General features: G+C 36.2%; 2 protein-coding genes across 7 annotated transcripts in view; both read left to right on the plus strand.

Moving 5' to 3' along the window:
- Positions 1–1569: 1569 nt before the first annotated feature.
- Positions 1570–15443, plus strand: MLC1 (modulator of VRAC current 1). Of its 6 annotated transcripts, none has more exons than XM_005481918.4 (12): positions 1570–1707; positions 2384–2567; positions 4664–4753; positions 6755–6808; positions 6958–7059; positions 8705–8806; positions 9704–9775; positions 10265–10381; positions 11098–11154; positions 12277–12399; positions 13615–13782; positions 14925–15439. In XM_005481918.4, the coding sequence occupies exons 2-12, from the start codon at positions 2388–2390 to the stop codon at positions 14997–14999; spliced, it is 1140 nt and encodes a 379-aa protein (XP_005481975.1). In that variant the 5' UTR covers positions 1570–1707; positions 2384–2387; the 3' UTR covers positions 15000–15439. The 6 variants fall into 6 exon arrangements, with proteins under 6 accessions (XP_005481975.1, XP_005481977.1, XP_014131456.1 ...); XM_005481919.3 differs by having other exon boundaries at positions 1667–1805; positions 14925–15440; XM_005481920.4 differs by lacking the exon at positions 6755–6808 and having other exon boundaries at positions 6973–7059; positions 14925–15440.
- Positions 15444–18201: 2758 nt separating this feature from the next.
- Positions 18202–27204, plus strand: part of IL17REL (interleukin 17 receptor E like) — a 48763-nt gene continuing 39760 nt past the window's right edge. The window contains exon 1 of the mRNA XM_026790331.2: positions 18202–21909. Within this exon, the coding sequence (XP_026646132.2) occupies positions 21808–21909 (102 nt within the window). The 5' untranslated portion in view covers positions 18202–21807. The remainder of the gene's footprint in view (positions 21910–27204) is intronic.

A 27204-nucleotide genomic window follows, 5' to 3' on the forward strand; every position in this document is an offset into this window, starting at 1 on the left:
TTTGTTCATGCTGATGCCAAGTGCAGAGGATGCATTAATTATGCAATGGACCTCTGTGCAAAAGAGAAATGGGAAATACCGAGAAGTATACAGGAAAGGGGGTAGGAGGAATTTCACAATAACCTGACAAAACACTGTATAACCATGCTTAGAGAGGGAACTTTCAGGTACAATACTGGCTGAAACACTTGGAACTGTGAACAAGTTGTTCTAGGGTTTGAACCCTGCTCTGGTCAGTGGTGCAGGACTTAATAAATTTCTTTTATTCAAAGAGATTAGATCAAGTAAATACCTGACTATCTCACCAATTTTGTGTAAAAAATAAACAATACAAAACAAAACAAAGAAACAAAAAAACCCCACAAACCTTCTCCCTAAACTGATCAAAAGGGTTAAAATATAATTGTGTTTTGTGTCTATGGTAATTTGTGTCAATCAGTTCCTAGTACTCACCAAAAAAGCTGTCAGATAAGCAATACCCATTTTCCATTAAACCATGTCTTTGGAAAGTTGCAGATAATGGAAATAGTTGTGCAGTGTTTCTTCCATGAGCAGAGGAACAGTAAGGCTTAATTACATCAGAAAGTTTCTGCTGGACTGTACAATCTTTTTCCCCCTTTTTTCTAGCACAGTTTACAGATGTGTCTATTGCTATGTGTGGTGTACTAATTTCCCTGTTTAAATCTATTAAAACAACTGTAACATTTTCATAATCTTTCAGAATCGGCTGACATTATGAAAAAAGGAAAATCTACGCTGTACAAACTGAGAAGTTGTGCTGTTCAGAAGTTTTTCTAGCATACTTTGAAGGTGATGCCCTTCAGAATACTGAAGATTTAATTGTGTCTTGGTTACAAGAGTGTTTAAAGTTTAGACAAAAGACCCTGTCATTGCTGTAGCTGTCAAGGTGCCAACATCTTCAAGATAAAAACGTCCTTTTTTTCCCTCTTTTCATTGCTTAATAAGCAGGAGGACTGGGTCCAAGGTACGCTGGCCATTGCATGTCACTGCTGCCTGCTGGGCTGAAAATATGTTGTTTGGTCATCTGGGTGCTCTGTGAGTGCAAGTGACGGCACGATTGAAATGTGCCAGCTTTGTCTGAGCACTCCAGAAAACTGGGGTTAGTGGAAAAAGAGGAGTGTTCTACAGTGAAAATAATAATCTTGCTAGATTTCTAACCTCTAACTTTTGAGCTTCCCATCTTGTTGTGATACTTTAATAGTTGAACTTTTATCTATAGGTTTTTTACCTGGGAGAATATTGCATTGTATGTGCATTTTGCTCTTTTGAAACAAGAGCTCGATTGTTAGATATTGTGATCTCTGGGTATTATGGTAGCCAAAAGTGGAAAAGTGAGGAAACTTTTATTTAAGATGCTAAATAAGGGGTAGTACTCAAATAAAAAAGGGACATGAAACTTTTAATTTGTTGGTCTAATTTGGAGGAAGCTCTACGAGATGTAATACAGTCATTTTCTAGTGTGTTCTCTTCATTAAAATTCAGGAGGCATTTTCCTGTTCCCTGGCTTAACTGAAGTTCTTGCTGTGCTTTTGTTCCATATCTGAATAGATGTTGTTGAAAGCCAAAGTGTAAGGGAGAACTTTTCAAAGCCGGCATGACTCACTGAACGGTGAGAATATCACAAAGTGTACAGGCAGCTGTGTTCACAGGGCTGCTTTAAACTGACAGTTCACTTTTCAGTGGAAGGTAAGCACCAAGGTTTTTAACTGCTGAAAAATCTACAGTACCTTAATTCTAATATAAGATGCTCCTCGTGGTATTTTAAGAGGTTGGGAAGCAGAGAGGTGAGCATAAAAGGATGAAGTGAACAAGAGAAACGGTTGATACAGGGTAAATTAGAAACAGTTTGCTGTAGCTGAGTTATTGTGGGTGTGTGTGTTCATGGGACTCATAGGGAAGTCTGTCATTTTAGCTAGCTGATAAAAAGTGTTGAAATCAAATGGAATTTATATTGAAACCTGTTTGATTTTCTTTGCTGTCTTAGAGTTGAAAAAGAAAAAAGCTTTGGTTATAGAGGTATGCACTAACTAAACACCTCTAAAACTGGTTCTTAGATCTTGAAATAGAAATTTACTAAGGTATCATAGATACACAAACTTTAAATATGTTGGTACTTTTACTATGTCATTATGAACTGTGGCTGTAGGATAAAACTTAGTTAAGGTGTGCAAGTAAGTTGTTAGAAAGTTTACATATTTTGAGATGTAAGTACATTCAGTAACTAAACATTGTGTTTATTCATTTCGTCTTGAATACAAAAAAACCTAGTTGAACACTGATTTTGGTATGTGAAGGATCTAAATTATATTTTTTTCTCTTTCTTTGTAACTTGCATTATTATAATTTAATTGCCTTTGTGAAGTGTTATGACCAGGGAAGAAGGTTACAGAGAAGAATTTAGCTATGACAGGATGCCAACTTTGGAGCGGGGGAAACAAGAGAATGGAAATTATATACCAGATATCAAATCCAGTGACCTTCAGCTGTCAAAGAGGCTGCATCCTTGCTTTAGTTACAAAACATGGATATTTTCTTTGCTGATGGGAGTAAGTACTTTAAATTATAGCAAATTTAAAAATACAGGCCTTAGTGCCCAGTTCTTAGTGCCTAGTGCTCTGTTCTGTTTGACATCATTTGAAGACTAAGAATTTCATCACTGATAGTATTGGAAAGAAATCTTTGTAAAAATAGAAACATATTTAGCAAATTTGGAATGTAGACTGCTGGTATTCTTTGACTATTTTTTTACTAATCAGAGGTGGTGTATGAAGGCTTATTTTTTATCATTGATATTAATAATATAAGTAGAGAATAAGTTTGGTAGTGGTAAATATCAGACCATGTGTATGTATAAGCAGTGCCTTTTGGTAGAATATATAAAGTATGCACACCATATGTATTCTTTTAGAAATACTTTTAACTATTGAATGTACTCTGGCTGCCATGATAGCATTTTGGCATTAAAAAGATGTGTGGTACTTGATTGCCACATTAATCTATCAGGGTTCAATAGCCACATAATTATTTGGTATAATCATTAGTGTGGTGAGGTATATACTTGTGCTTCTTACACAAACAACACAGTGATTTGAATTTTTGTGTTCACTGCTAGAATCACAGGATACTCATCTTGCATGTACATCATATGCTTCTCCATGTTCTGAGCCAAGTTAATTAAACTTCATTATAGCAATTAGAATTTGATCTTTTCTTTTTCTGTCAGCTTGTGTGTTTTGAAGCGTACTTTTTATTAAGAACTAAGATTGCCCCACTATTAATATGGTAATTGCTTGTTTATGCACAGTGAATAAAAGTATTGCCTTATTTTTGTGGAAACAGCTGAGCATTTTTTCTTTTCTGACAAACTGCAAGGCTTGGATTTCCTTTCAGATGTACTGTCACATGAAAAGAAGTGCTGGCTATATTTGCATTAAATTTTCTCACACTTAATTGTCCAAAAGAACAACTGTCTGTAATTTACTGAGTAGTTGTAAATTTTTGGAGATAATAATATTTAATGGTCATTTGCTGAAGTCATATTAACAAGGAGAATGAATTTCATGGGAAAATGAAAATAAAATGAAAATTTTATTAATTTTATTAATAAACTCTTAGATTAAGTTCCAATTAGATTTTTCTTTCAAGTGTTTAGTGTCTATCAACCCTTCTGAAAGACAGTGTCCAGAAGAGAAAGTCTGCATGCTGAGCACTGTAAGTCACAGTGAACAGAACCATCTACTTCAGGGAGAGTTGCCAACTGTTCAGTGACATCAAAGTGGCTGATGGGCTGGTTTGATGCAGAAACCATTTGATGAGCATCAAGCACAATTTCAACTCATGGTTCCATAGACTGTTCTAACAGTCTGCCAAAATTCTCTGTGTATGTTTGTCCATGCAAATATGCTTTCCTTATTTTCTGTCTTTTTTTGGCAAGGACTCTTTAAATACCCCAATAATTTTCTAACATGAAAAAAAAATAACCAAATAAAAGAGCAGTTCTGTCTCTTACCTTTCCTAGCTCCTTCAAAGAAATGCCTACTCATAGGAATGACAAGGAAAACCAAAATATTGTTAGTAGAAGACACTAATGGCTTATTGCAGAGTGTGTAACTGTGGTAGTTATGAAATAAACCTTTTAAGGTAAGAGGAGCAGTTGAACATTTTTGGATGTGCCACTGAATGAAGACAGGAAGAGAATTTGGAGGGATGTAGGAATATAGTGGAAGAAGCTTCATTAATGTATCCCAATACTATTTTTACTGCTGTGTTCTAGTTGGCAATTGCCCAGCTGCCCATATGCATAATGAATGTTGGTGGACTCAAGCAGGGAATGCAAAGTAGAGACATAGCTGAGGTTTCTGAAACATTTTTACCCATAAATACTGCAGTTACCTTTTGAGTTATATTGAGGTATTTGCCAGGTCAGGACAAAATTCTTGATTTAAACATGAACATTGTTCATTATTAGGTCTTGGTAACCAGCAAAATATCTTCAGAAGTCAGCGTATTTTGATATTTTTCTTCAAATTTATTCACACAAAAACTGCATTCTTAAAAGTAAAGGGGTTGAATACTGATAACTGACTAGTTTTTTTTTAAACAATTTTATTAATATAAATTTATTTTATTTGTTGCTTTGCAGACCTGCCTCCTTATTACTTCTGGATTTTCACTATATCTGGGAAATATTTTTCCATCTGAAATGGATTATTTACGTTGTGCAGCAGGTTCAGTAAGCATTCTTAATTATTTGCTGTGGCTGTTTGACAGCAAATGCAATAGTAAATAATTTTTGTGGTTTTATGTCTTTTGTTCTTTCTTTTTCTACTGCTTTTCCTCATGGAAGATTTAATTATATTTAACAGTTCATTAAATGGACTTTTGTTGCATGGTTAAAGGAATAACTGTTGTCATAAAGACAACTGGGTTTGTGCTACCATTTTTGTTTATCAGCTCACCACTGGCATGCAAGATTAATCTGCTGAGCAGTTTTTCTGTGCTTGATTTTAAGAAAAAAATTGTTGCTATGTATTTGGAAGGTTTTCTGGCTATATGCTATCAAAAGGTATTTAATATTATATCTCAAAGTGTTAATTTTTCAGTTTATTTTGCCATAATATCCATGTACCGAAGCAGACTAAAATTCTCTTGAATTTTATTATTTTATTAGTAAAATAAAGCATTAAAGTAAAATAATATGCATTAAAGATGGCTGGCATTTTCCAGAGCCCAGTATTTTTTTCTGTACTTTGAGGCGCACATATACATGTTTACTGCATTATATATACTTAGTTTCTGCTTTAGATATTAGTAAGTCTCATGTGCTTGCTTTGTTTATGGCAGTGCTGGGTCATAGTTATTTTCTCGACTTGTATATTTGTTTTTAAGTTAGGTGCAAGATTACTTGAAACAAACAAGTCCCAGGAGTTGCTCTGTGAATGAGTTATCACTTGGGTTTCAACTCAAAGTGTTATAGTTGGAGGAGTTTAAGTCAGTATCCTCACAGATACCTCATTCCCTGCAACATTGGTTTAGTTACTGAGATGTCTCTTTCTCTGCCCCAATCTTGACTCTTTGAACTTCATGTTTGAAAATTTCCAAAGACCTGGTAGAATTTTGGCTGCAGCAGGTTATCACATTGGGTTTGAAGGTGTGTGTCAGTTTGGTGTCTGCATGTGAGGAAGGTGTTGGAGCTTCTGCTGCAGATGGTGATGTTGGTGCAGTCAGAAGAGCCTAGAGAGATGTGGAGCCAGCTGGCACCAAATGTCTCGTTTAGCCCGAAGCTGAGTTGCTCTCTAGACTGTCACCATCTGGACTAGGCATTCAGTTGCCTAAACATAGTCCTGTAGCGTTCTAGGAACTCCTGTGTGTGTCCAGGGCATAGAAGAATGTTTTAATTATGTTCAGTAAAGGTCATTTAGGTGTTAAGGAAGTGCTGCCAAGAATTTTACATATCAGTATTAATCTCTTTATAGTGTTCCATTGTTAAGCCATTAATGTTCAGGTGTGTGAGAAGAGAATTAGAAATGTGGCATTTATTGCATGATTAACATAAGAACACTTTTATTATCATTTTAGTAGGCTTTTGTGTAAAACAGAGTTGGATCTGTAATGGAACCATGTCTATTGTGGTGGGAAACAGTGAAAGGATAGAGAAATTACTTTGTGAGACTTTTCATTGGTGCATGACTTTTCCATTTATCTATGTCCTCAAGTAGGGAAACGTAGTTCCCAGTGAGCCAAAAGGACATCCCAGGCACAATTCTCCAAGTGTGTCTTGACTCAGCAGATTTTCACAAGGTTCTTCAGAACTGTTTTGAGATTGGGCAAATTTTAGCATACTCAGTGAGGATGATGTCTGTCTAAAGAATGCGCAGGCCCAGTTTGGGAGTAGCACTGTTTTCTCCTGCTCAAGGCCTCCTAGAGTTGATTTAAACTAGCAAAGGCATGAAATACCTCATGAAAGACTTTCTTTCTTTTACTCATCACATTTTGCTGGGTAGTTAGTCAAAACTGAGGGATATGGAAGGTATATTTAAACTTCTTGTAATTATCAGACACTGACTGGGATTAATGAGTTCAGTCAAGTGAAACTTTTTCTTCAGAGTTTTTGATCTTCTGTTTGTCTAAGTGTACTGAGTATGAATTCAGACACATAAAATACATCTATAGAAGTATATATAAAATTCATTGTGCAGAAGATCCCACTAGTCTTTTCTTTTAATTTTCCCAGTGTATTCCTTCAGCAGTTGTGAGCTTTGCTATAGCAAGGAATAAAATTAATGTGGTAAGTATGAAACTTTATTGTCAATTTTATGTATCTTTCTATATATCTAGATCTATCTATATAATCTATCTCTATATATCTGTATGTGTGTTCGTATTCCCCCCATGTTTAAAATAAGAGAAAAAACCCATTCTGAAACTGTTTTTCAGATACCAAATTTTCAGATTCTCTTTGTCTCCACATTTGCTGTTACAACGACATGTTTAGTTTGGTTTGGATGCAAACTTGTCCTCAATCCATCAGCTATAAATGTAAGTTACTAAAACAATTACTAATTGTGATACATTTATCTTTGTTAAAAAACAAGATGGGGAGAACATTGGGTGGCTGGAGATCACATGTCATTACTTTGCTGCCAATATCCCAATATTCCTGCTTGGTCTGTGAGGAGAGATCAGTTACAGCAGTAACTTTATGTTTCTCTTTGCCCAATGTTAGTTACCTGCAATAAGATTGACAAGAATATAATTTATTTACTCTTACTTTTTCAATTTTTGTTATTTACTTCTTGTACCTAGGACTAAGTGTGATAGTCCCTCCGTTTAGTTACAGTGCTTCTGGACTCAAACTTGTGCATCTACTTGATACTGCACTGCCAAGTATAACGTGAGGCCTTGCCAGCTCATACCAGTGTTAGTGCTGTGTCAAAACATGTCTAACTCATGGGAATTTTAAATCTGGATTAAATTGTTCTGCAGGCCACACATTTAAACTTCTTCTTTTGCCTAACAAATCCTGTATTCTTTATTGTAGCACATTTTCTAGAAATTTACCTCAATGACATTTATCACTCTTTGCAGAGTTAGTACAACTATACAGTCTGTTGGGTGCAGCAAAGCACATAGTTTCAATTATCATTTCCTAAGCAAAAGCGAATTTCAGTGTCCAAAAAAGCCTCCTAAATCTGCCACTTACTACATTTTTCTAAAAACATGTGCTGCAAGATATGTGTCAGAGAGAGATGGAGATTTCATCATCAACAAAGCAGGTCTGACATGAGGAAACAATATAATTCTGTTCTAAGTTGTTGAATAATGGTTTGCTGTAATTGTATAGGTTTGGAATGGTGTCAGTTCTTCCTAGACTTTTGGTACTTTGCCCCAATGGCCTGACTGACTACCAGATATTTTTTTGGGCAGCTGATGGAAAAACATGATGCTTTTGAAGACAAGATAGGGAGATCCACTCTTCCTAACTTGTGTGCCTCTAGGAAATGATTCAGTCCATGCAGTGTAGGTGTCTACCTCTTTCCATGAGAATAATAAGGAACAAAAAAGCAACATTAAGTACTACATTCACTTATTTGTCTCTTGAATATGAGCAATGGCAGCATCCATGTTTTTGCAATGTAGTCTGCAAGCATCGTGAACCCATGAAGAGTGTTTGTGAATGCTTTACCAGCACTGAGCAGGGCACAGGACTGGGATCCTTGGTGAAGTTCTTTGGTTTGTGTTTTCATTCGGTGTCCAATATGGGAGTACACTGTTTGAGATTGCAGCCTAGGAGTTGTGACCTGTGGCCCTCCTTCCCCTGAGAATGTTCCATTAGTTGCTGCAGTGTTCTGAGTTCACATAGAAGGAGCTGCAAAAAGCAAATGTACCCAGCAAACACTCCCTTCTCATAAGCTCCTCTTCTGGAAGACAGTGATAGAATCTTCAGGCAAAATATTTCCATAAATGAAGTAAATGTTTCTTTCTTAGGTTAGGCATTCTGAGTATTATGTTGTTGTTGAAGTTTGTCAAGAGCCAAGAAAATAGATAACAAAGTATGTAATCAGTAGATGTGTCTAAATCTGACAGAAACTAGACAACCTGCCTAATCATGCTAGACTCAGGCCCTTCCTTTGTTTTTCATATGGAAGGCATAACTCATTTATGTCTGGAATTTTACTGACAGATAAATTTCAACTTGATTCTACTTATTCTGCTGGAAATCTTCATGGCAACTACTGTGATCATTTCAGCTAGGTCTACTGAAGACTGCTGTACAAGAAAGAAAGTAGGTGCCCTTAAGGATTGTGCATGGTAAAAATTCCCCATTTTGTTGTATTACATGTGCCGAAAATTTATTGGCAACACCGGTATATAACTTTGCATGCTAAAGCTATATTTGAACTACAAATAAAAGTACCATACTGAACAGTTATTTCTTCTTTTAGCTTTTAAAAGTGCAATGACCCCTCTCAAAATTACCCATTGAAAATTATACAGCACAGAGTTCTTTGAATATCCCATGAATGGGCATGGCAAATGTTTTATTTTTGTTTTGTAGAATGAAACTTGATGTTTGAAACATTAAAGTACTACAGCTTGTATGTATGCAAACAATACCTTTTTGAAGCCTGATGTAGGGAAAGTATTTGTCTTGTTTGTCAGTTTAGTGGTGTTTGCCCAACAACTCTTGGCTTCAGGATTTGCAGCTATTGATAAAATTTTCTTTGTTCACTAGTGCTTTCCCAAACCCCACCCTCATTTTTCTACAACAGTACTTCTTTTAGAATGAAGCAAACACGATGTGACACTGGAAATACTGGTTGATAAGGTGATGTAGTCCCCTGTCTCTTTTGGCCCCTGCTGCTCCACATCTGTAGAATCCGAAGGCTCAGGAAGAAAGTATATTTTTTGAAAGTAGAAAAGGGAGACAAGATGAAAATATTTCATTATTGAATGGTGGCTGTGGAACAGCTAATCTGATACTAATTTATTTGGTTTTAATGTAATTGATGTGGTCTTACCCAGGAGAACACCATGATATGTCACTGTCACCTCTTCTGGGCCAATCAGATATTAAGTACCACTGTTAGGACCTGTAAGAGGTTGTATAAGATACTAGAAAGAAACGTGTATTTGTGTATTTTGTACATTTTTTATCACGATTTTTGTTATTCCCCTCTAGAATGCTGCACACGACTGTGCCATTGTTTTGAGCAATGTCAGCTTTCCTGCTCGCATTCTGAAGTCATACTCAGTAAGAAAAGCATTGTTTCATTGAATCAATTTCTTATTTCACCTTTGTCAGTGCTAAGGTTCTTTAAAGCCAGGAAGAGATCACTGTAGCTAACAATTGAAAGAATAAAGACAAAAATGAGAGATATATAGTAAAATATTTCCTTTTAGAAGATTGCAAGATAAATCACAACTGCTCTTTATTGTGAGAAGGAGACTACATAATTACTTAAGGATAAATAGTGTAAACTGAACTATTGTTGGGGGGAGCTAATAAATGAAAGTATAAATATGTATAATGAAGCTGATCTTGTTTTCACTTAAGCTAGTTAGTGTTTTGCCATATTTTAGATATGGCAAACATGGACTTTATGCCTAGCTAGTAATAAATGCATTTTATGCATTTAATAAATGCATTTTATTCTTTCCACTGATGTCCTTTCTATATGCAAGTAGTAAATTTCATGGTCAAATATGTTATTAATAATTTGTGTGCTCTTACTTGTTTTAGGTAATTGAGGTGATTATTGGAATTTCATCAGTATTTGGTGGAATAATTGCTTTGAATATGGATGTTCTAGTCTCAGGTCCCTACCTCTCAGTAACATTCTTTTGGATCTTAGTTGCTGTAAGTAGTGCAAATAGAAGCTACTCTTTTAAAACAGTGTATTTTATTCAATTTTTTTTTTCACTTTTCTCCTCCTACTGGAGTATTTATTTGGCTCTAATACTGTTTGGGAATTGCTGCTTAGCAAATTAATTGAAACTTCAATATACTTAATATATTTATGCAATATTTTTGATCTGTTTTGATTTGCAATACTTCAGTAAATTGTTCTGATACATTCTCAGTCCTCAATTCAGTAAAACGGAAATGAGTATTAAAACAAGGGTATTTGAAGTGAGGTGTTCTGTCAAATAAAGTCATAGGTTTTTAGAATAATTCACACTGCAAAAGAAAAAGTTTAGTTTTAGCATGGTAGAATCCTTAGAATATCTTATTTAACCTCTCAGTTTTACCTGTTTTAAAAGTCTGAGACTGTGATTGGTAACCCTTATCCCTAATAACAGCCTGTACCTGGAGCAGTGGATTCATAAAGGATGTTGTGCCACCCTGCTTGCCACAAAGGAACTGACTGGGAAAGAAGACAATGACCACTAGGTTTATACATGTGTCTGTAAAATCCCTTTGCATGAAATGGAAAAAGTTCATCAACAAGCTTTTCAGCATTCAAAATTCACAAAAGAAAAGAGCTGTGAATAGTGGGAATTACTGTAACTCAATTATAATTTTTGTAATTTTCAAGTTAATAAATACTTATTTTGTTGCACTCTTTTGTTTAGTGCTTTCCAAGTGCTATTGCAAGTCATGTAGCTGCTGAATATCCAAGTAAATGTCTGGTAAGTGTGTAAAACACTTGGAATTTTTAATTAGAGTGGAATAATGCTAAGAAACTCTGATAGTGGGCACTAATCAAGTTTGCTCACTTGTTTTTAGCTGCTTCTACAAAATGTGACAAATATGTAGCAGGAGTGTTAGCTGGTATCCCTTAAAAGAACTCCTTTTAAGGTCCTTTGGAGCCCTCATTTAATCAGTTCTAGAAAAGAATTTGAAGAGTTTGGTTGGTTGTCTGGTGGGGTTTTTTTTGTTTGTTTTGTTCTGTTTTGTTTTTTGGATATTTTGTAGTGATTCCTTGGGAAAGATACTACTACAGAAAACTGACATGCCTAACATGGTATGCCAAGAACTGCTTTCAAGCTCCTGAGATGAAGTTCCCTTTTTCTTTCGTTATCACTTGTGGTTTCTGAAAGAAGAAAATTAGGTGTACAGGCTGTGCTGGACCTAGAACCTATTTTAAACAAATTCTTCATCTTCATGATTAGCAACAATAACTAATAATATTCAGTAGAGTGCATTTATTCCTTGAATGTTCTAGATGTGTAGTTAAGGCTCCCTAAAATATCTGTTCTAATTAATAGTCATGTGACCATATTTAAGTGAGTAATGAGGCATAACCACAACTGAAGTCAGAATATAATCCTGTAGGGGTGATATTTGAGTGAAGCTCAGCTGCTGTTGTGTGGCAGTAAATTTGCCTCAGGACACTCAAATTTATTTGCAAAAGATATTTTAGGTTGCAAGTCTGCAATATCTGTTTTTAATTCTCATTGCTTCATAAAAATTGAGGAATAAATGGTGGCTTCTATACTGGCTCTCCAGATTGGGTATTACTTCCTCTAGGTGTGTATCAAAGGCTCTTGTAAAATACAACAAAAATGTCATCATCTGTATTGAATGAAATATGAATTACAAGCTAGCAGTGTTTTGGCTAGGAAATTTAGGTTATACAAAGCTTGCTTCTGTATCTTCATGAAATGTGGATAGCTGTTAGTATTTGTCTTTTGCGTATAATCTTACACAGTTTTACACATTTCTGTTATGCTTGCTTCAAGGAGTCATAGCTTACAAACCAGAGTTAATTTTTTAGATTATTATTTAACTTTTATTATCTTATTTTTTAGGTTGAGGTCCTGATTGCCATTAGCAGTGTTACCTCTCCTTTGTTGTTCACTGCTTCTGCATACTTATCCTTCAGTATCATGCAAGTTGTTGACATCTTTAAGAGTTATCCACCTGCTGTTAAAGTATGTGGTTTTATGCAATTGAAAAATGAACTTCTATATGTTACAGTAGCAAGGCAGTAGCAAATTAGGGAATATATGAAGACAAGGTACTGCATTATAAAGATTGAATGAAATGTTATAGAAATTATTTAAAAACTGTTGTTTGACTTTTTATGTAATTGAAAGTATGTTACATCTATCGGCACCCTGAAATTGTAGTTTTAAAAAGATAGGATTTTATTCTAAAGACACAGTAAAAATAATATACAGTATGCTAGACTCCTTGAGACTTTTATAATTTGTAGTATTTAAATTAAAGATTCTAGGAGTCTTTGAAGAGTACATTTTTCTGTTTCTTAGGATGCTTACCAATCATTGGGATTGTAAGCTTACAACTGCATTTATTCAAAGTCTGGATTTGGACAGAGAAGAAAAAGTTTTCAAAGTTTAAAGCATTTCAGTATGAAATGTTACCTGTGCATTGCTGAAGGGTTTTCTTGTGCTCTGCTGGCAAAGTGTTTGCCAGTCCCTGATGTTGTTCAAAGAACCACTTAGGGGCATTAGACCAATGTCAAAGTAGCTTCTGTCACCCATGTTGGAGACAGATGACTGCACTGTCTAGACAGTTGGTGTGGCCCTGCAGAGCATTTCTTACATTCTCACTCTGCTTTGTGTGTGCTTACAAGAGTGGGCTGCTGTGCACAGAACAATGAACTGTGGACGTAACAGCAGGACAAAGAATGGTGACTTCATTGGCAAGCAGAGCAGTCCTACAGCACCCCAAAAATAGTAAAGAAAGGCAGGTCCAGCCATAGTAGCCAGGTGCAGTGACTGCCAGGCAAGTCCACAGTACTGAGGCAGATCCAAGGTCATCCAGGAACTCAGGTCAGCAGGGCAGGGTCAGCGCCAGCAAGGCACAGGGCCAGGCCCAAGCACAGCTGTGACATTGCTTAGGTCAGAACCAGCAGTTAGACACTATTTTAGAAGATAGTTTCCTCAATTCTGTTCTGTTTCCAAAGGAAAAGATAATTTGATAAATTAACATTTTCTTAGAAGCTAGAGATCTCTTCTACTTTCAACAAACTCAAGCCCTTAAATTTTGGTTGAAACGTTATGCTGAAATAAACTGTAAATTATAATTTGATAAAAAGTCTAGATAGGAATTTTTAAAGTATAGAGATTGGAACATTATCAAATATTTTATTCAAGTAATTAACAACATATGTCTGTTTTCAGCAATCTTATGATGTTCTCCTGTTGCTTCTGATGTTGATGCTGCTAATTCAGGCATGCCTTACTATTGGAACTGTAATACAGTGTGTGAATTACAAGACAAAAATGAAACTACAAGATTCAGCATGGACACCATCACAGGTTAAGAAACAGGAATACAGAACAACAGAGGTTTGTATTTATACCCACTAGAAAATTTGAAAATACCTATTTTAAAATACTTTTTTTGATAATGTTTTGTGGTCTTAAATTCTGATCTTAATTCTGACCACAATTAAAAGCTGTTCTATGAAACTTAATTTTGTAATCAGGAGATAATAGTTTCCTGGTTAGATGATAACTGGGCATAACATGAGGCACAGAACTGTACTCCTTAGGCTTTCCTTTGCTGTACAGATCTAGACCCTGTATCCTCAAAGACTCTCAGAGAGTAACTCATGTTTACTTCACTAGAAGGAGAGTGCTGGATTCAGTCTAGCACTGGATAGAAAGCACTGGGAGCAGAGACTGAAATCAGTCAAGTCAGTAAACATCTGCTAATGGAAAGGGAAAGCTTTGGAATTATGTCCCTTCAGGCTGCTGAGGATATTTGGTGTAGGTTGTTTATTTGCTGGATCTGTGTCCTGGGCCTTAGGTTCTGTATAAAAGATGAAGCACAGGAGCATTTTCACTGCTGCAAGTCATGTCTTGGAGCATGGGTCATGGCATGGCTACAGAGATCTCTGCTGGAGATTATTGACAAAAGTGTTCCTGGTTTGTGAGTCACTGAGAACTTAGGTGTTAAATGCTAAAAGAAGCACTTTCTCTGCAAAAGCAACACTTTTTTGCTTATCTTTTAGTATTTAAACACATGAATAATGTTATAGGCGAAGTTGCAAGTCCCTTTGGCTTCTCAGAAGTCTGTTCTTACTTTGCTTGCATGTATGTAAGTAAATCTTGCTTTAGTTGCACCATGGGGGCTGCTTCTGGCTTTGGGGTTAAAGATTTAGGTGCGAAGGCTTTCAGTCACATTTTAGAAAAAGTCTTGAAAAAATATGTTAAATAACATGTTTAAAATAGGAATTTGGCCAAGTTTCTTAGACCCAAATATTTCAAGTATTATACAATTTACACTGTTATATCCTAAATAGAAACTCTGTAATATACAAAACTATACAACTTACAAATATGTAGAATATTTTAATAGCTCTGTATGTACCTATTCACATTTGCATTCTGCTAGATTTTCTCAGGAATTTCTTTGCTTGAACTTCAGTTTTTTAATCAAAACATTTTTTCATGTTTACATTTGTCTGAAATTTGTTTACTTTTAGGTTTCCAATAATACCTTAAAGGATTTTGACAAAGATAAAGCTTGGAAAGCAGTTGTGGTGCAGATGGCTCAGTAGTTTGGATCCTTCAAATGCAGCCAACACAGCACAATCCAATAAAATAAATCAACTGTTTGAATGAAGGTTTAAAAACTTCAATTTTTAAACAGCAATATAGTTGCAGCAGTAGGAGCCATGGAATAACACAGTAAATGATGTATCTTTCTAATAATTTTAAAATTTGTTGATAATATTTTTAACACATCTGTCTTTTCTGTTGGTATCTGTAGTCTAGTGTTTAGAAGATACCTTTAGAAAAAGGTCACATGGATTTATGCTGATGGCAAAGTGAAATATTGGAATATGTAGTAGGCTTCATATATTTGCAAGAGATTGTTGTAACTGCAGTTATGCAGTCAGTGTGACTGATAAATGCTTTTGTAAAGTTATGAGTACAAGTCATAATTGATGTTTTTGCTTATACTTCACTTTTGTAGGAGTTGTAAAGTGTTCTGCATCTTATTGCTTTTATATAAATAAAAGTCTTTCTTATGTGGAAACTTGAGAATGTGGATTGACATTCTAATCTGAAGGGTGAAAACAGAATATTCTTTCCCATTCAACTTCAATTTCTGGACTATTAAAAGGGGGGAGAGGCTTTTTCTGAGTGCCAGGACACATAAACTGCTAGCCAGAACTAAAACATCCAACAAACAGAAAGCAACTGGCCAAATAACAGTAGATACTACTGATTTTGAAAGAGGGATTTTTTAGTTTTTTTTTTTTTAAGATATATTACTTTTCATTTATTTCTTTTCCTAATTATTTTTAAAAGCTATGCAACTTATCTGCCCTAAAACAAGGAACATCCCCCATACAGATGACCTTTTCTTGTAGCTGAACTATGGATGCAATTGGGTAGAATTCTTGTGAGACCATTCTCTCAATGTAACAGGTAATTAATTGTATATCTGCTACAATCGTACCAATTTTACAAGTAGGAAAAGTTAGGTTGATAGTACACTATTTTTTTGAAAGTTGCAAAGAAATAGTTACAGTTCTACCTAAAAATAAACATCTAACTTCCTAAATCTCATGCATGAAACTGGAAAAAGACTGTAGACAGTGTAGAAGTTCTTAATGAATCATTTAAAGTACAAAGATATTAATTTTAATAAGAATAGTGTGAACATAACCATTTCCTTGATGGTTTGTTTTACTTTATATGGTAAAACACTTTAACAAAATCTGTATCTTTAATAGATTATCTCTATGTTTTCTGTCAAGTGAAGATGGGCATTGGTTTTTCAGGGTAGATATAAATAGATATTACTTTTGTAAATGATTCAGGTGGGCAAAGAAATTAAGGGAAGTTGTACAGCTGATGGAATTTCCTTTCCACAAAATGCTTGTATGAACAAAGCAGACAAAGGCACTTTAACTTCCTTTTGAGTCAAATGGCTTGAGGTGCTCTCTTAAAGAGTGAGAGCATTTCAAACAGCTCCTGATTTTTTCAATTTTTTTTTTTTTTTCTGTCAGGAGTGACTATGAAGAAACAAAGCACATATAATAGGATTTATTTGCATTTCTCTTGGGAAACTAAAGTGTTTTAATAAGAAGTGAAGAAAATAGAATTAATCAAAAAAGAAAGAAAAACTAAATAGCTTAAACAGGAAGACTGAGTTAAAATTTGAACTGACCCTGAGATAAGAAATGTTTAAGACATATGAGTGTATCTGAGGTTTTTTAGTCATCTTAGATTAACAAGGGATGGGAATAAAAAAAGAGGTTGTAATAGAGCTGCCAGCCATAGACTCTGCTTTCCAGTGAAGATGAACATCCCAGGGCTCCCTGCCTGGCCATGGCTCCCTTCCTGCTCTGTTCAGCACAGCAGAGACTGGACAATCTCCCTGCATGCCTGGTAAACTGGGAGCCCCAACCATGGATACCTCTCTGGAGGCTAAATTTTCTCACACCCTGCAAGAAGAAAAATCATGGAGGTAAGAGGGAGCCTTTTAAAATCATAATTAATGTTGGGCTGGCTGCTGAAATGAAAAGCATTTCTCAGGCAGAGAAAGTTTCACTGTAAATCTCACTCTGTGTGTCAATGTTTTTGTAACTCAAACCAGCACCCCCATCCTTCTTTACCAAAGGACTTTTTGTATTGATGTTTGACACAGTAAATCTTGATAGCTTGAAGTTTTAATTAGTGTCTGCTGGTAGATGATCTGTTTCCACGGCAAAGCTAGAAAGCCTGTTAAAGGACAAAAATCATATCCCTCTCTGAGGTCAGCCTGGTGAGGGAAATGTCTATGTGCCATGTTAGAAGGGTTTCTGCTTGGAAATGTGCCATTTCCTGCCTTGCTGGGTATCACTGGAATTAATGCCATGGCTGACTGCTTAGCTGATACCACGAGTTAGGTTCCTAGCTTAAAAAAGATAGCTAAAATTACGAAAAGATTTATCTGGGTAAAATGAAAAAAAAGCAGACTGAAGCATCTCCTGAAAAAAAAAAAGTTGTGTGCACATGGTGCATGAATGATTTACTTTTATTGCAACCCCTCCACATGTGCTAATAATTCCAGTTTCTCTGAGCTTTAAGTTCATGAAAGTATAGATTGTCCACAAAAATTTTGGAGAACTGTGAATATAATTTTTTATTATTATTTTACTTTTTTCTAAGCAGATTGTTTTTTAACACTCAAGGTTTTCATTTTCTTCTTTAATAATTTTATTAATGATGTCAGAGGGGTCTAAAATTATTTTCTTTAATAATTTAAAAATAAATTTTCTTAATTTTATTTCTTTAACAATGCAAAAGGACTTTCAACAACCTAATTTAGAACTATAATATCTTTAAAATTCCTACATTATGATTGTATGATTCTAATCTTAGGAAGTCTTCAGCATCTGTGGGTTGTGCCTGGGTTGTAAGCAGCGCAGCTAAGGGGCTGCCTATGTTTGCTGTCATTGCTGAATGCTCATGACTCTTGAAGGAAAGGGATGGTGGATGATGAGATTGAGGGTCCCCTTCAATCACTCAGATGAAAAGAGTAGTGGTTGTCTTTGGACTGTGAATCAGTAACTTGTTGAGCCCAGAAGCCCTGGGCAGCCTGTGTTTCACCAGCCTGTCTTGTGTCTCTCTGGGGTACAGGTGCCTCTGCTGCTCACCTGCCCTGGCTGCACAGGCTCACTCTGGACAGGAGAGACAGGCACAGTCCCAGAAAAGTGCAGTTCCCCAGCAGCTCTGAATCCCTTGTGAGTATTTTGTTGTGATGACAGTAGCACCTCACACCACTCCACTCCAGAGTACGACAAGAAGCTGTTCAAGTTATAATGTCCTATCTTTGATGTATGTGGTCTGGAGGCACAATGTCTGTTGCTTGGAGAAATCAATACAACTGCACACAGGGTTAAAATAATAGCCAGGGGACTGTTCTGGTATTGTATGTGTGCCTGTGTTGGTGAAACTGGGAAGAACATAGTGATATGTCACAGGACCCTCTTGCAAAATGTAGTGTGAATGTGGCTATTGTGCTGCACAGAAGGCTGGGACTTCTCCAACATGGATGTGACAGGGACATGCCTTCCAGCATGGACACTGATGTTTATTTAACAAAGTCAAAAAGTAATGTAGTCAAAGCAGAGATCTCTTTGGAGTTTTGTGCTTAAACTCCAACACATCAGGTCACAACATCCATTTCTGGCTGCTTAGGTATGTCTGGTGATACATCTGTCCTAACTTTCATTTTCAAACGTTTCCTGTACAAACTTGACCAGTGGTTGAATAATTTTCTCTTTTGAAGAGGGCCAAGCATGTATCCAAGCATACTTGACTAATTAAGAAAAAGGTACATGAGCTGATGGTCCAGAGATCCAACTTGACCCAAGAGAAAATGGGGAATCTAAAATACTGGATTTCACTCTGTACTCTAAGGTTGACCTGTGCATTTTATTAAAAACACCCTGAACCACCAAGCCACCATCCTGAAATGTGCAGGATTTGGACCCAAACCTTCTTGGACTGTAATGTTTAGATTCTGGCTTTTCTGTGTTCTTGACCAGTGCTTTAATGAAGATCTAGGGTGCAAAATATCTCTATTACCAAAGTGCAAAAGAAGGCCCTTCCTATTAAGGGTTTTTAAAGGGTCTTTTTTCTGAAGATGGAGGGAGCATTGGTAGAAACAGAACAATACCTTTTGCTATCATCCAGTCTTCAGGGATATAGTAATGAAAGCAACAAACTAAAGACAAATGTGGATTAAAATATAGGTAAGGTATAGTGACTAACAAGGATCTGTTAGAAAAAAATTTTCAAAATTATGATCACGAATTAGAGTCCCATTTGAGCACAGAGCCTAAGAGATATTGTCCCTGTGAATTTCAAATGCATCAATGCTTCTACATAACTGATAGTTTTCAAAAAATGTGGCATGGGTCAATTATATTGCCCAGTTTTTAATGAGAATCTTAATGGGGGTTCTGAAACCTGATGTAATATAAACAGTGGATGAACACAGTAATTCCAGGATACAAATCATGCAGGAACAGCGAAGTAGCTACTTTAGACATGATTTAAAAAATAAGGTTCAAATGAAGCAAATAACAATAAAGTTGTTGCCTGATAAACTTAATAACAGCTTCAGTCCACACAGAAACTCTCTTGACTGAAACACAGTTCCTGCATAGAAAGAGTACATTGTTAGATCTATGCTATGATCAGCTTTATTCAGAATGTGACAGAGGTGCCCTAAGAAATACCAGAAGCAGTAAGAAAATAAAATTTCTTAAGGCAAGTCACACCATTAATTTTTGTGGAAACTGGAGGTAAATGATACACTAAGGAGAGTCAAAATGACATTTGCTAGAGAGCAAAACATCATTGAATAGCTCACTCCTGAATATTGTCTGCAGGACCTTCATCTTACAAAAGGATATAGTAAAAAGCTGTGACTATTTTGCAAAGGTGAGATGGAAATGGGTATTCTGTATTTTTAAAGCAACAAGGAGGAATCCAACTGAACTATTTGGAAGTGGTGTTAAAATCCAAACAAAGAAAATGAACAGGTTAATTGTAAAGTTCATAGCTCCAAGGAGATTTGAAAACTGAAAGGATAAATAGATAAAAGGAGTTGTTTTACAAATACATTTAAGAGAGTTCCAGAAGCAGCTGTTAAAATCAGTGATGTCCACGTGGCTTTTGGCTCAGTAAATCTGTAAGATCCAGGTCATTGCAACTTGTCAGCATGCATGTTAAAATAATCCATGGAAGTAGGATATTTAACTTCTTTGTTATTTCTTCTAAGCATCCTCTCGCCCTCTTAGGCACAGGAGAGTGGACTGGGCAGGTTTTTGATCTTGAGTATTTTTGTGCATAGATGTGTCACGTCCCATATCTATGAGTAGTCAGGATTCATTGATGCCCATGATCCAAGTTTTCCTGGGTCTATTTGGTAATGGGCCAGGGGGCTTTAAGGGTATTTAGGTGGTCTCAATCCACTTCCTCTGGACTGACCCTTTCTCAATAGCTCCTGACTCCTTCTTGTCATCCCCTCTGTGCTTTATGTGGTCACCACGGACCAGAAGAGGGAAGTGTGCCCCAGAAAGGTGCTGCCCTACCTCCACAGGGCCCCCCTTTCCAGCCACCACCTGTTCTAACTTCCCTGCTCGAGTGGCCGTCAGTGTTTGAGGCATAGCAACAAATTTAACTCCTTAATGCCCAAGCTTCTATAAGGTGACAAAATTTAATTGTTGTTTTTTAACTGAAACATTTAAATTTCATTTTATTCAGTGTGGTGATTGATGGTGCTTACCTAAAAAATAAAGTCTTCTTGGAAAATTGACAAACTGGACTCACATAAGGTATCTAAAATACAAGTGCAATAGATACACTGGCTGAGTAGACATTGTATTTTATGTGTAAAGCCAGATCCTAGCAGATGCTGTTGGTTGTGTATTCCCCATTGTAACTGATGTAAAAGGTTTGGTAAGAGCACTGAGTACTTGGGCCCTGGCACTGTCCTACTGAAAGATGTCTGTCAGTGGTGAGCAAGCCCTCTCTGTGGAGGAAAACTCCCTGTTCCCTTTAGGCATGTCACATGTAGCCTCCACACCCACCAGAGAGTGTGATTTTGACATGTTCCTTACAAAGGGCAGTGGGACTGTGTGAAACACAGCACCCAGAGAGGCAGTCCTGGGCATTCTGTTATGCTAACAGGTATTGAGGTACTGTGACTCACTCCTACCCTGCTCTCAGACTTGGTGGGGTTGAGCTTTGAGAAAACATGCTTATTTCCAAAGCTGGAGATAGGCTATAGGGCAAGGTGCTGCTACTGATACAATTAAATAATAGTAGAAAAAAATTCACGGCTCAGATTTCTAGGGTGAAAGAATCTGGTATTCCTGCTGATGAAAAAGAGGAAACTAATCTTCCAAGACCACCTGCCTTGGCAAAGCTGGTTTTCTTCTCATTGAAAGCACTAGAAAACCAGAAAAATAAGACTGCCTTTGAATACCCATGAACTTGTCTGGTACATCACTCTAGAAACAAAATTCGTATTTATATATGGAATTTACAGAAAAGAAATCTGTTGAAACTGATCTAATGCTGATATGATGAAAACCAGAAGGAAGAGGTTTTTACTGTGATTGTCAGAAATCACTGTTTCCTATTTTTCAATTTGGAACATACAAAATGGGTTGAGCATGCTTTATGTTTCCCAGAACTAGCAATTTTCTGTCTTTGGAAAGTTTTAGGGGGAGGAGCTCAGAGGTGCTGTGGGAGGGACTAAAATTCATATTAAAGTTTTGGCACGAGAAGGAGAATTGTCAGAGTTGAAGGTTTCTTCTGAGGTTTTGCTTTTTGTATTTTTTTTTTCAATTGAGGATGATAAGTTTTTATGTTCAGATTCTTCTAATAATTCTGTTTTGGAATGCTGATTGTCAGATTATTCCCAGGATTGAAGAATGTGGACTTTCTTGTTCTCAGGTAATCTCTTACTTGTTCCAATTTGCTGTCTATTAATATAGTAGTTATAGGCTACCAAAATAATTGTAGGAAAAGCAAGAAAGCAAAAAGGGAAAAATATTTCAGCTGTCCTGAACATTCACTTTATATTCCTGTCATTCTGAATTAAGTATCCAAATGGCAAAAATTACTCTGAAAGGGGGTAGGAAAATGCAGCTTTGTCTGTTTGCAACTGCTGCTGTTAGTTTAAAATCTGTCCTTTGTATTTGAAAAAAAGATTTTGTTAATAATTATTACTTTTCCAGAGTCAGTTTTTACAACAGCAGTGGTGCCAAAGAGATGTGAGAGGGAGGAATGAGAGGTTTCAGAAATTGCTAATTATGTTAGGAACATATGAAACACTGAATTTGCTGTGAATAAATGAATTAAGCATGAGAAAGAGTAAAACATGTTCTTCATTTTGTGGTTTGAATGCAACCAGTATTAAATTTAATGACTTCTGTATGTGCATGAAAGGGATGTGAACCACACCGTCTTTAATAGCTTTGGGTTTGTACAATTCCAAATATCCCCGCAAAGGGGCAGTATGGAGATAGTCTGCTCCTCTTGGCATTCTGAAATTGTGAACTTAGCATACATTGAAAGATCAGTTAAAACAAAAAGGAATTAAATAATAGGCAATCTGACTTTCAGTCTTAGTGAAGGATGATAACTCTGTGCTACCTAAAGAGAAGTGAAATTGATATTATGAAAGAATTTGGCTGTCTGTATGAACTGCTTGAAGATTTCAGTACTTAGGACAACCAGTGAGACATTCTAATGATTGTTTAAATGTGGTGGTACTCCCAGATATTAAGATAGTTCATGTTAAAGTAATTTATTTTATATTTAATATATGTATCCTAGAAAAACAGTAGGAACAAAGATCCTTATAAAATACTAGATTGAGCAAAAAAAAGCCCTCTCTATATTTAAATATTCATGTACTAGAGTTTGTTTCTGTATTCAAGTTCTGTAGTCTCTATCTACTTAGATGTTTTTAGAATAATAAAATATAGCCATAAGAGATTAATCTCTAGATGTACCCAAATACTTTTCAAGAATTTTTATGAACTTATATTCATGAATGCAAATACACATGCATTTTAAATAATTTATGCTCCTTGGTCTGCTGCAATGAGAGTTTGCAATAGAAATGATTTGTCATTCTAATTTATTCCTCCAAAGAGTGTAGGACTATCAGACTCAGCATGTAAAAATCAATATCAACCTTTTTTTGATGGGTTTCAGTCTAGGGGATAGGATTTACCTCTGGGGGCCCTAAAGGGTATCTTTGTCAAACCTTAGGTATGTGTGTTATGAAGACTGATTCACTAATTGCCTCTAGACACAGCCCTAAGGTTTGGCAAACTGGATCCCTTTCTCTACCTTCAAGAGTGTGTCTTACACTTTCTCAATACTTGAAGATTGATTTACTGAGAAAGGTGTGTTTTATTTTTCTTATTTACAGGGGAAATACATTGTTTCCAGTATAGCAGAATCAATCAATCAATTATTTCTGATATTAGGGACAGGATTCAGTTAATGGTCTGGATGTGATGTTTCTGCTAGTTGCATTCAGTAGAATCTTGAATGCATTAATGACTTTTTAAGACAAAAATGTTTTCTCTGAGGGAACAACAATGATCTCATCAGGATAAATTACTGCCAGCATAGCATTTTCAATGTAGTGCAAAGCACTTTAGCTACATGAATTTTAGAATCTCATTACTAACTTATTAAAGGAAACTTCTTTCTCCTTTTCCTTTGAAATTAACTTCCATTTCTCTGCATCACTGACCATGATTTGTGGGCTCAATCCATCTCATGAGTTATTCTAAAAGGGAGCAGTCAGTCTTCCCCACGATGTGTTCTTCCTAGGGGCACTAGTCAGGGGTTACAGTTTGCCTTTGTCTGTGTGAAATCTGTGTGTGCTCCCTTCTGCTATAGCACATCAGATCAAAAAGTAGAGAATCAATGACTTATTTCTAGCAATTTCCTTAATGTGATAATGAGATATTGTCATTTTAAAACTATCAGAGATTTCTGCAGCTGCTGTTGTTAAAAGTGAATATTATAGAAATTTTTTTTCTTATGAAGTTTTCCCAGAAGTTTTTACAGTAAATTTCTCTTCTGCATTCAAACTTGAAGCTGTGTGGTTCTTTATAAGGCAAGGAATATGAAAAGCAATAATTTGAATTTTTCTGTGTTTTTCAAACTATGGGTATTGTCAGAAGTTTTTTAGCAGGTTAATAACTGAAACTGTTGAGTCTGACCAGTAGACTAGATTTTAGTGTGGCTTTGTCCACTAGATATTTGTGAGCAGTTTTGACCTCCATGGGTACTTCTTGTCAGAGTAAAGCACTGACAAGGTTGTATTTACGAGCAAATGGTGACATAACTATTTTGAGGCATATGACTAGCAAAACATCTGCATTGAACTGTTATCTCAGCTTTAGGAATTATTCTTAGTTTAACATGGGTATCCAGCAAGATATCCTTACATTACCTTATGTAAGGCAATATTTGGGTTTCATCACTGTAACACAAACTGTGCATCTGTTCAGTACAGGAAAGGAAAATAAAAGAACACTGGATGTTTATGCCAGTATTATATAAAATTTTAAACAGTATGAAAAACATACAGCTGTGGGTTGAATGATGGCAAATGAACAACTAAGCTTTTATTAGGTGTTATGATTTATTTCTTCTTCCTTATTTTAATAACTTGGCTTTAGAGCTCACGTGATATTCTAGTATTCAAAGATTAAGTGTTATGGGCATGGTCTCCATGCCCCACCCAATAGGAAACAGTTATCAACCAAGTTTCCCTGTAAAAGCATAGGGGAATCCCAGCCTGCAATTGAAATTGGGTTTGTGCCCTACTCATTTTACAATCCACATTGTTTGCAGGCTGTACATAAAGAAATAGGCCTATGCCAAATTTGATTCAACAGCTGGTAAAGATCAAGAGCACTACATTTAAAAAACACTCCCCAGAACACTATGAAATATTATTTGTATTGTCTGCCATTTAATGCAGTAAGGTTTCCAAAGGCTATGGATAAAGAAGGAAACACTAAACTGAATCTGGGATTTCCCTATAATTATAAAGGTTATTGGCAGCAAATCCTTGATATATAACTGCTTCTTGTTCCTGTTATTCATAATCAAAATATGTGGTGTTTCTCTACTGGATATATATACTATGGATCAGTCCATTTTTGCTCAATACTACACACTGAAAAATCAGTGATATAGTATAGCCCTTAGTCCACAAAGTCAGCTGACATAAATTGCTATTCTTTGTTCATTATTAAGCAGTTAATATTTTAAAAGTGATCCCAAGCCTCTAGAAAATGGATATGACAATGTGAGCGGCATAATTCAGTTGTCCTCTAAAATCTGATTGAAAACATAATTTTAGACATGGCAAATGTCTAAAGAGACTGATCAGAGACCTGACATCCTCAGAGTAAGTGAGAGAGGTACATGAAATCTCATCATAGGAGTACAATTCAACACAGACTTTTTTGTAAATGCATTGATGTATCTGATGACTGAAGGAGATGTATAAAAATATAAACATATCCTTTGCTAATATTTGCTGAGCTGCAGCACAATCCACGAGAGCATGCCCTAGACAGAGAGCCTGGAGTCTTCTTCGCTGCCTGTCATCGAATCACTTGTGTGGCTCTCTTCAAGTTATTTCATTTCTCTGGTTTTCACAAGTACAAAAGAGTTCTGACCTTCCTGAGTGGTGTGTCTTAATTATATGTTTTCATTAACTGCTTTGAATACTATAATTATGAGTTAAGTACTCATTAGTTAAAACTTCAGGGGCCCAATCATATTGAGTCATTGTATTAGAGAGATATTAACCCATTTGCTTATGTACCTTTGCTTGCCTTTGCTGGTGCTTAGAAGAGCTGCAATTTAGCACATTTGGGTGGCTTTTCTCTTAGACTGTGCTTCACATTTGCTCTTTGGGTCAAAATATCTTGGCAATGATATAAGACAGTTTCATGTTATGTCCTTTGCCACTGTCACATTCCCTTGAGAAGGAAACAGCCAGTGACAGGTACAAACAGGGACTTAGTGCAGTGCTCCTCAGTGTTACAGCATGTACCAGCAGCGCCTCCAAGACAGGTGAAGATGGAGGAAGTTCTGCAATTCAGAACTGGCAAAAAATGCAATGGTAGCTTTTGCACTTTTTCCCTTCTCTCTTCCTCAGGAACTCCAGAAGAAGGTTGCAAGGTCTGGAAAGAGACTGGAATAGCATGCACAGAATACAAGAAGTCATGGAAGTTGAGGGCATAGACTTAAAAGGTGTTGGAACTGGACCTTACAAAATGTCTTGGAACTGAAACAAAGGCAGTGTTAGAAGCTTCACCATGAGACATCAGCATCACTTATGTGCAATCAATATACAATCTCCTGCAAATAGCAGGAGACACATATTTGATAAACCCAAAAGGGGATATATAAGCAAGCTAAGCAGAAGATGAGAGCAGCTGGCCTTTGTTATTGGCAATATTGAATTTTAGCTTACAAATCTTTCTCATCCCTAATCTTAGGGATCTGATCTGTCCTTCAGCTCCATTTGGACCCAAAACTAAGTAGTGAGGGTATTGAGACTTGGAAGTAGGTGCTTTCCACAGCCATCTGACTGCTTTGCAGTTGGAAAACTACCTGTAATTTGATGAAATCTGGGTGGGACAGGTTTTCTAGGAGTGGTAATAACTTTAACGAGACCACGTGGTGTGACCTAGCTGGAATTCTTGCAGTGAGGTCTAGGAATAGTTTAATTTGCACTTTTGTGGAGCTGGCAGTGCTGTACCTAACACATTGTCATGTCTATTTATACTACTCCATTTTTCCTCTCCTGCCAGGATGCCTGTACATAGGAGAGAGCCAGGGATGATCAAAAATGAGAAGGACCAAAAGAGGTTTAAAAGATTTCTTTCTAAGGATAGGTTTGGATCCTCTCCAGGCTTTTTGGCTCAGAATTGAAATGCTAGACTTTGCTGATGGATGAAGGGATGGATGGATGGATAAATTTGGACCTAAGAAAGGAGTATCCTCCTATCTCTGCCTAAAAATAATTTGATTTCCAAGAGCCACAAGTTTCCCTGTGCTGTGTTGTGGCTTGGTGGTTGTTCAAACCAGGATCCCACATTTGAAATTCTGTGAGTTTTGTTACCATTATTCCCAAGAGAGCTCCCTAAATTTTATATACCAACCTATTACAGATGTTTTCGTAGTATTCATGCTGCC

Source organism: Zonotrichia albicollis, chromosome 4 (genome assembly GCF_047830755.1).
Source record: "Zonotrichia albicollis isolate bZonAlb1 chromosome 4, bZonAlb1.hap1, whole genome shotgun sequence".
Classification (NCBI taxonomy): Eukaryota; Metazoa; Chordata; class Aves; order Passeriformes; family Passerellidae; genus Zonotrichia; species Zonotrichia albicollis.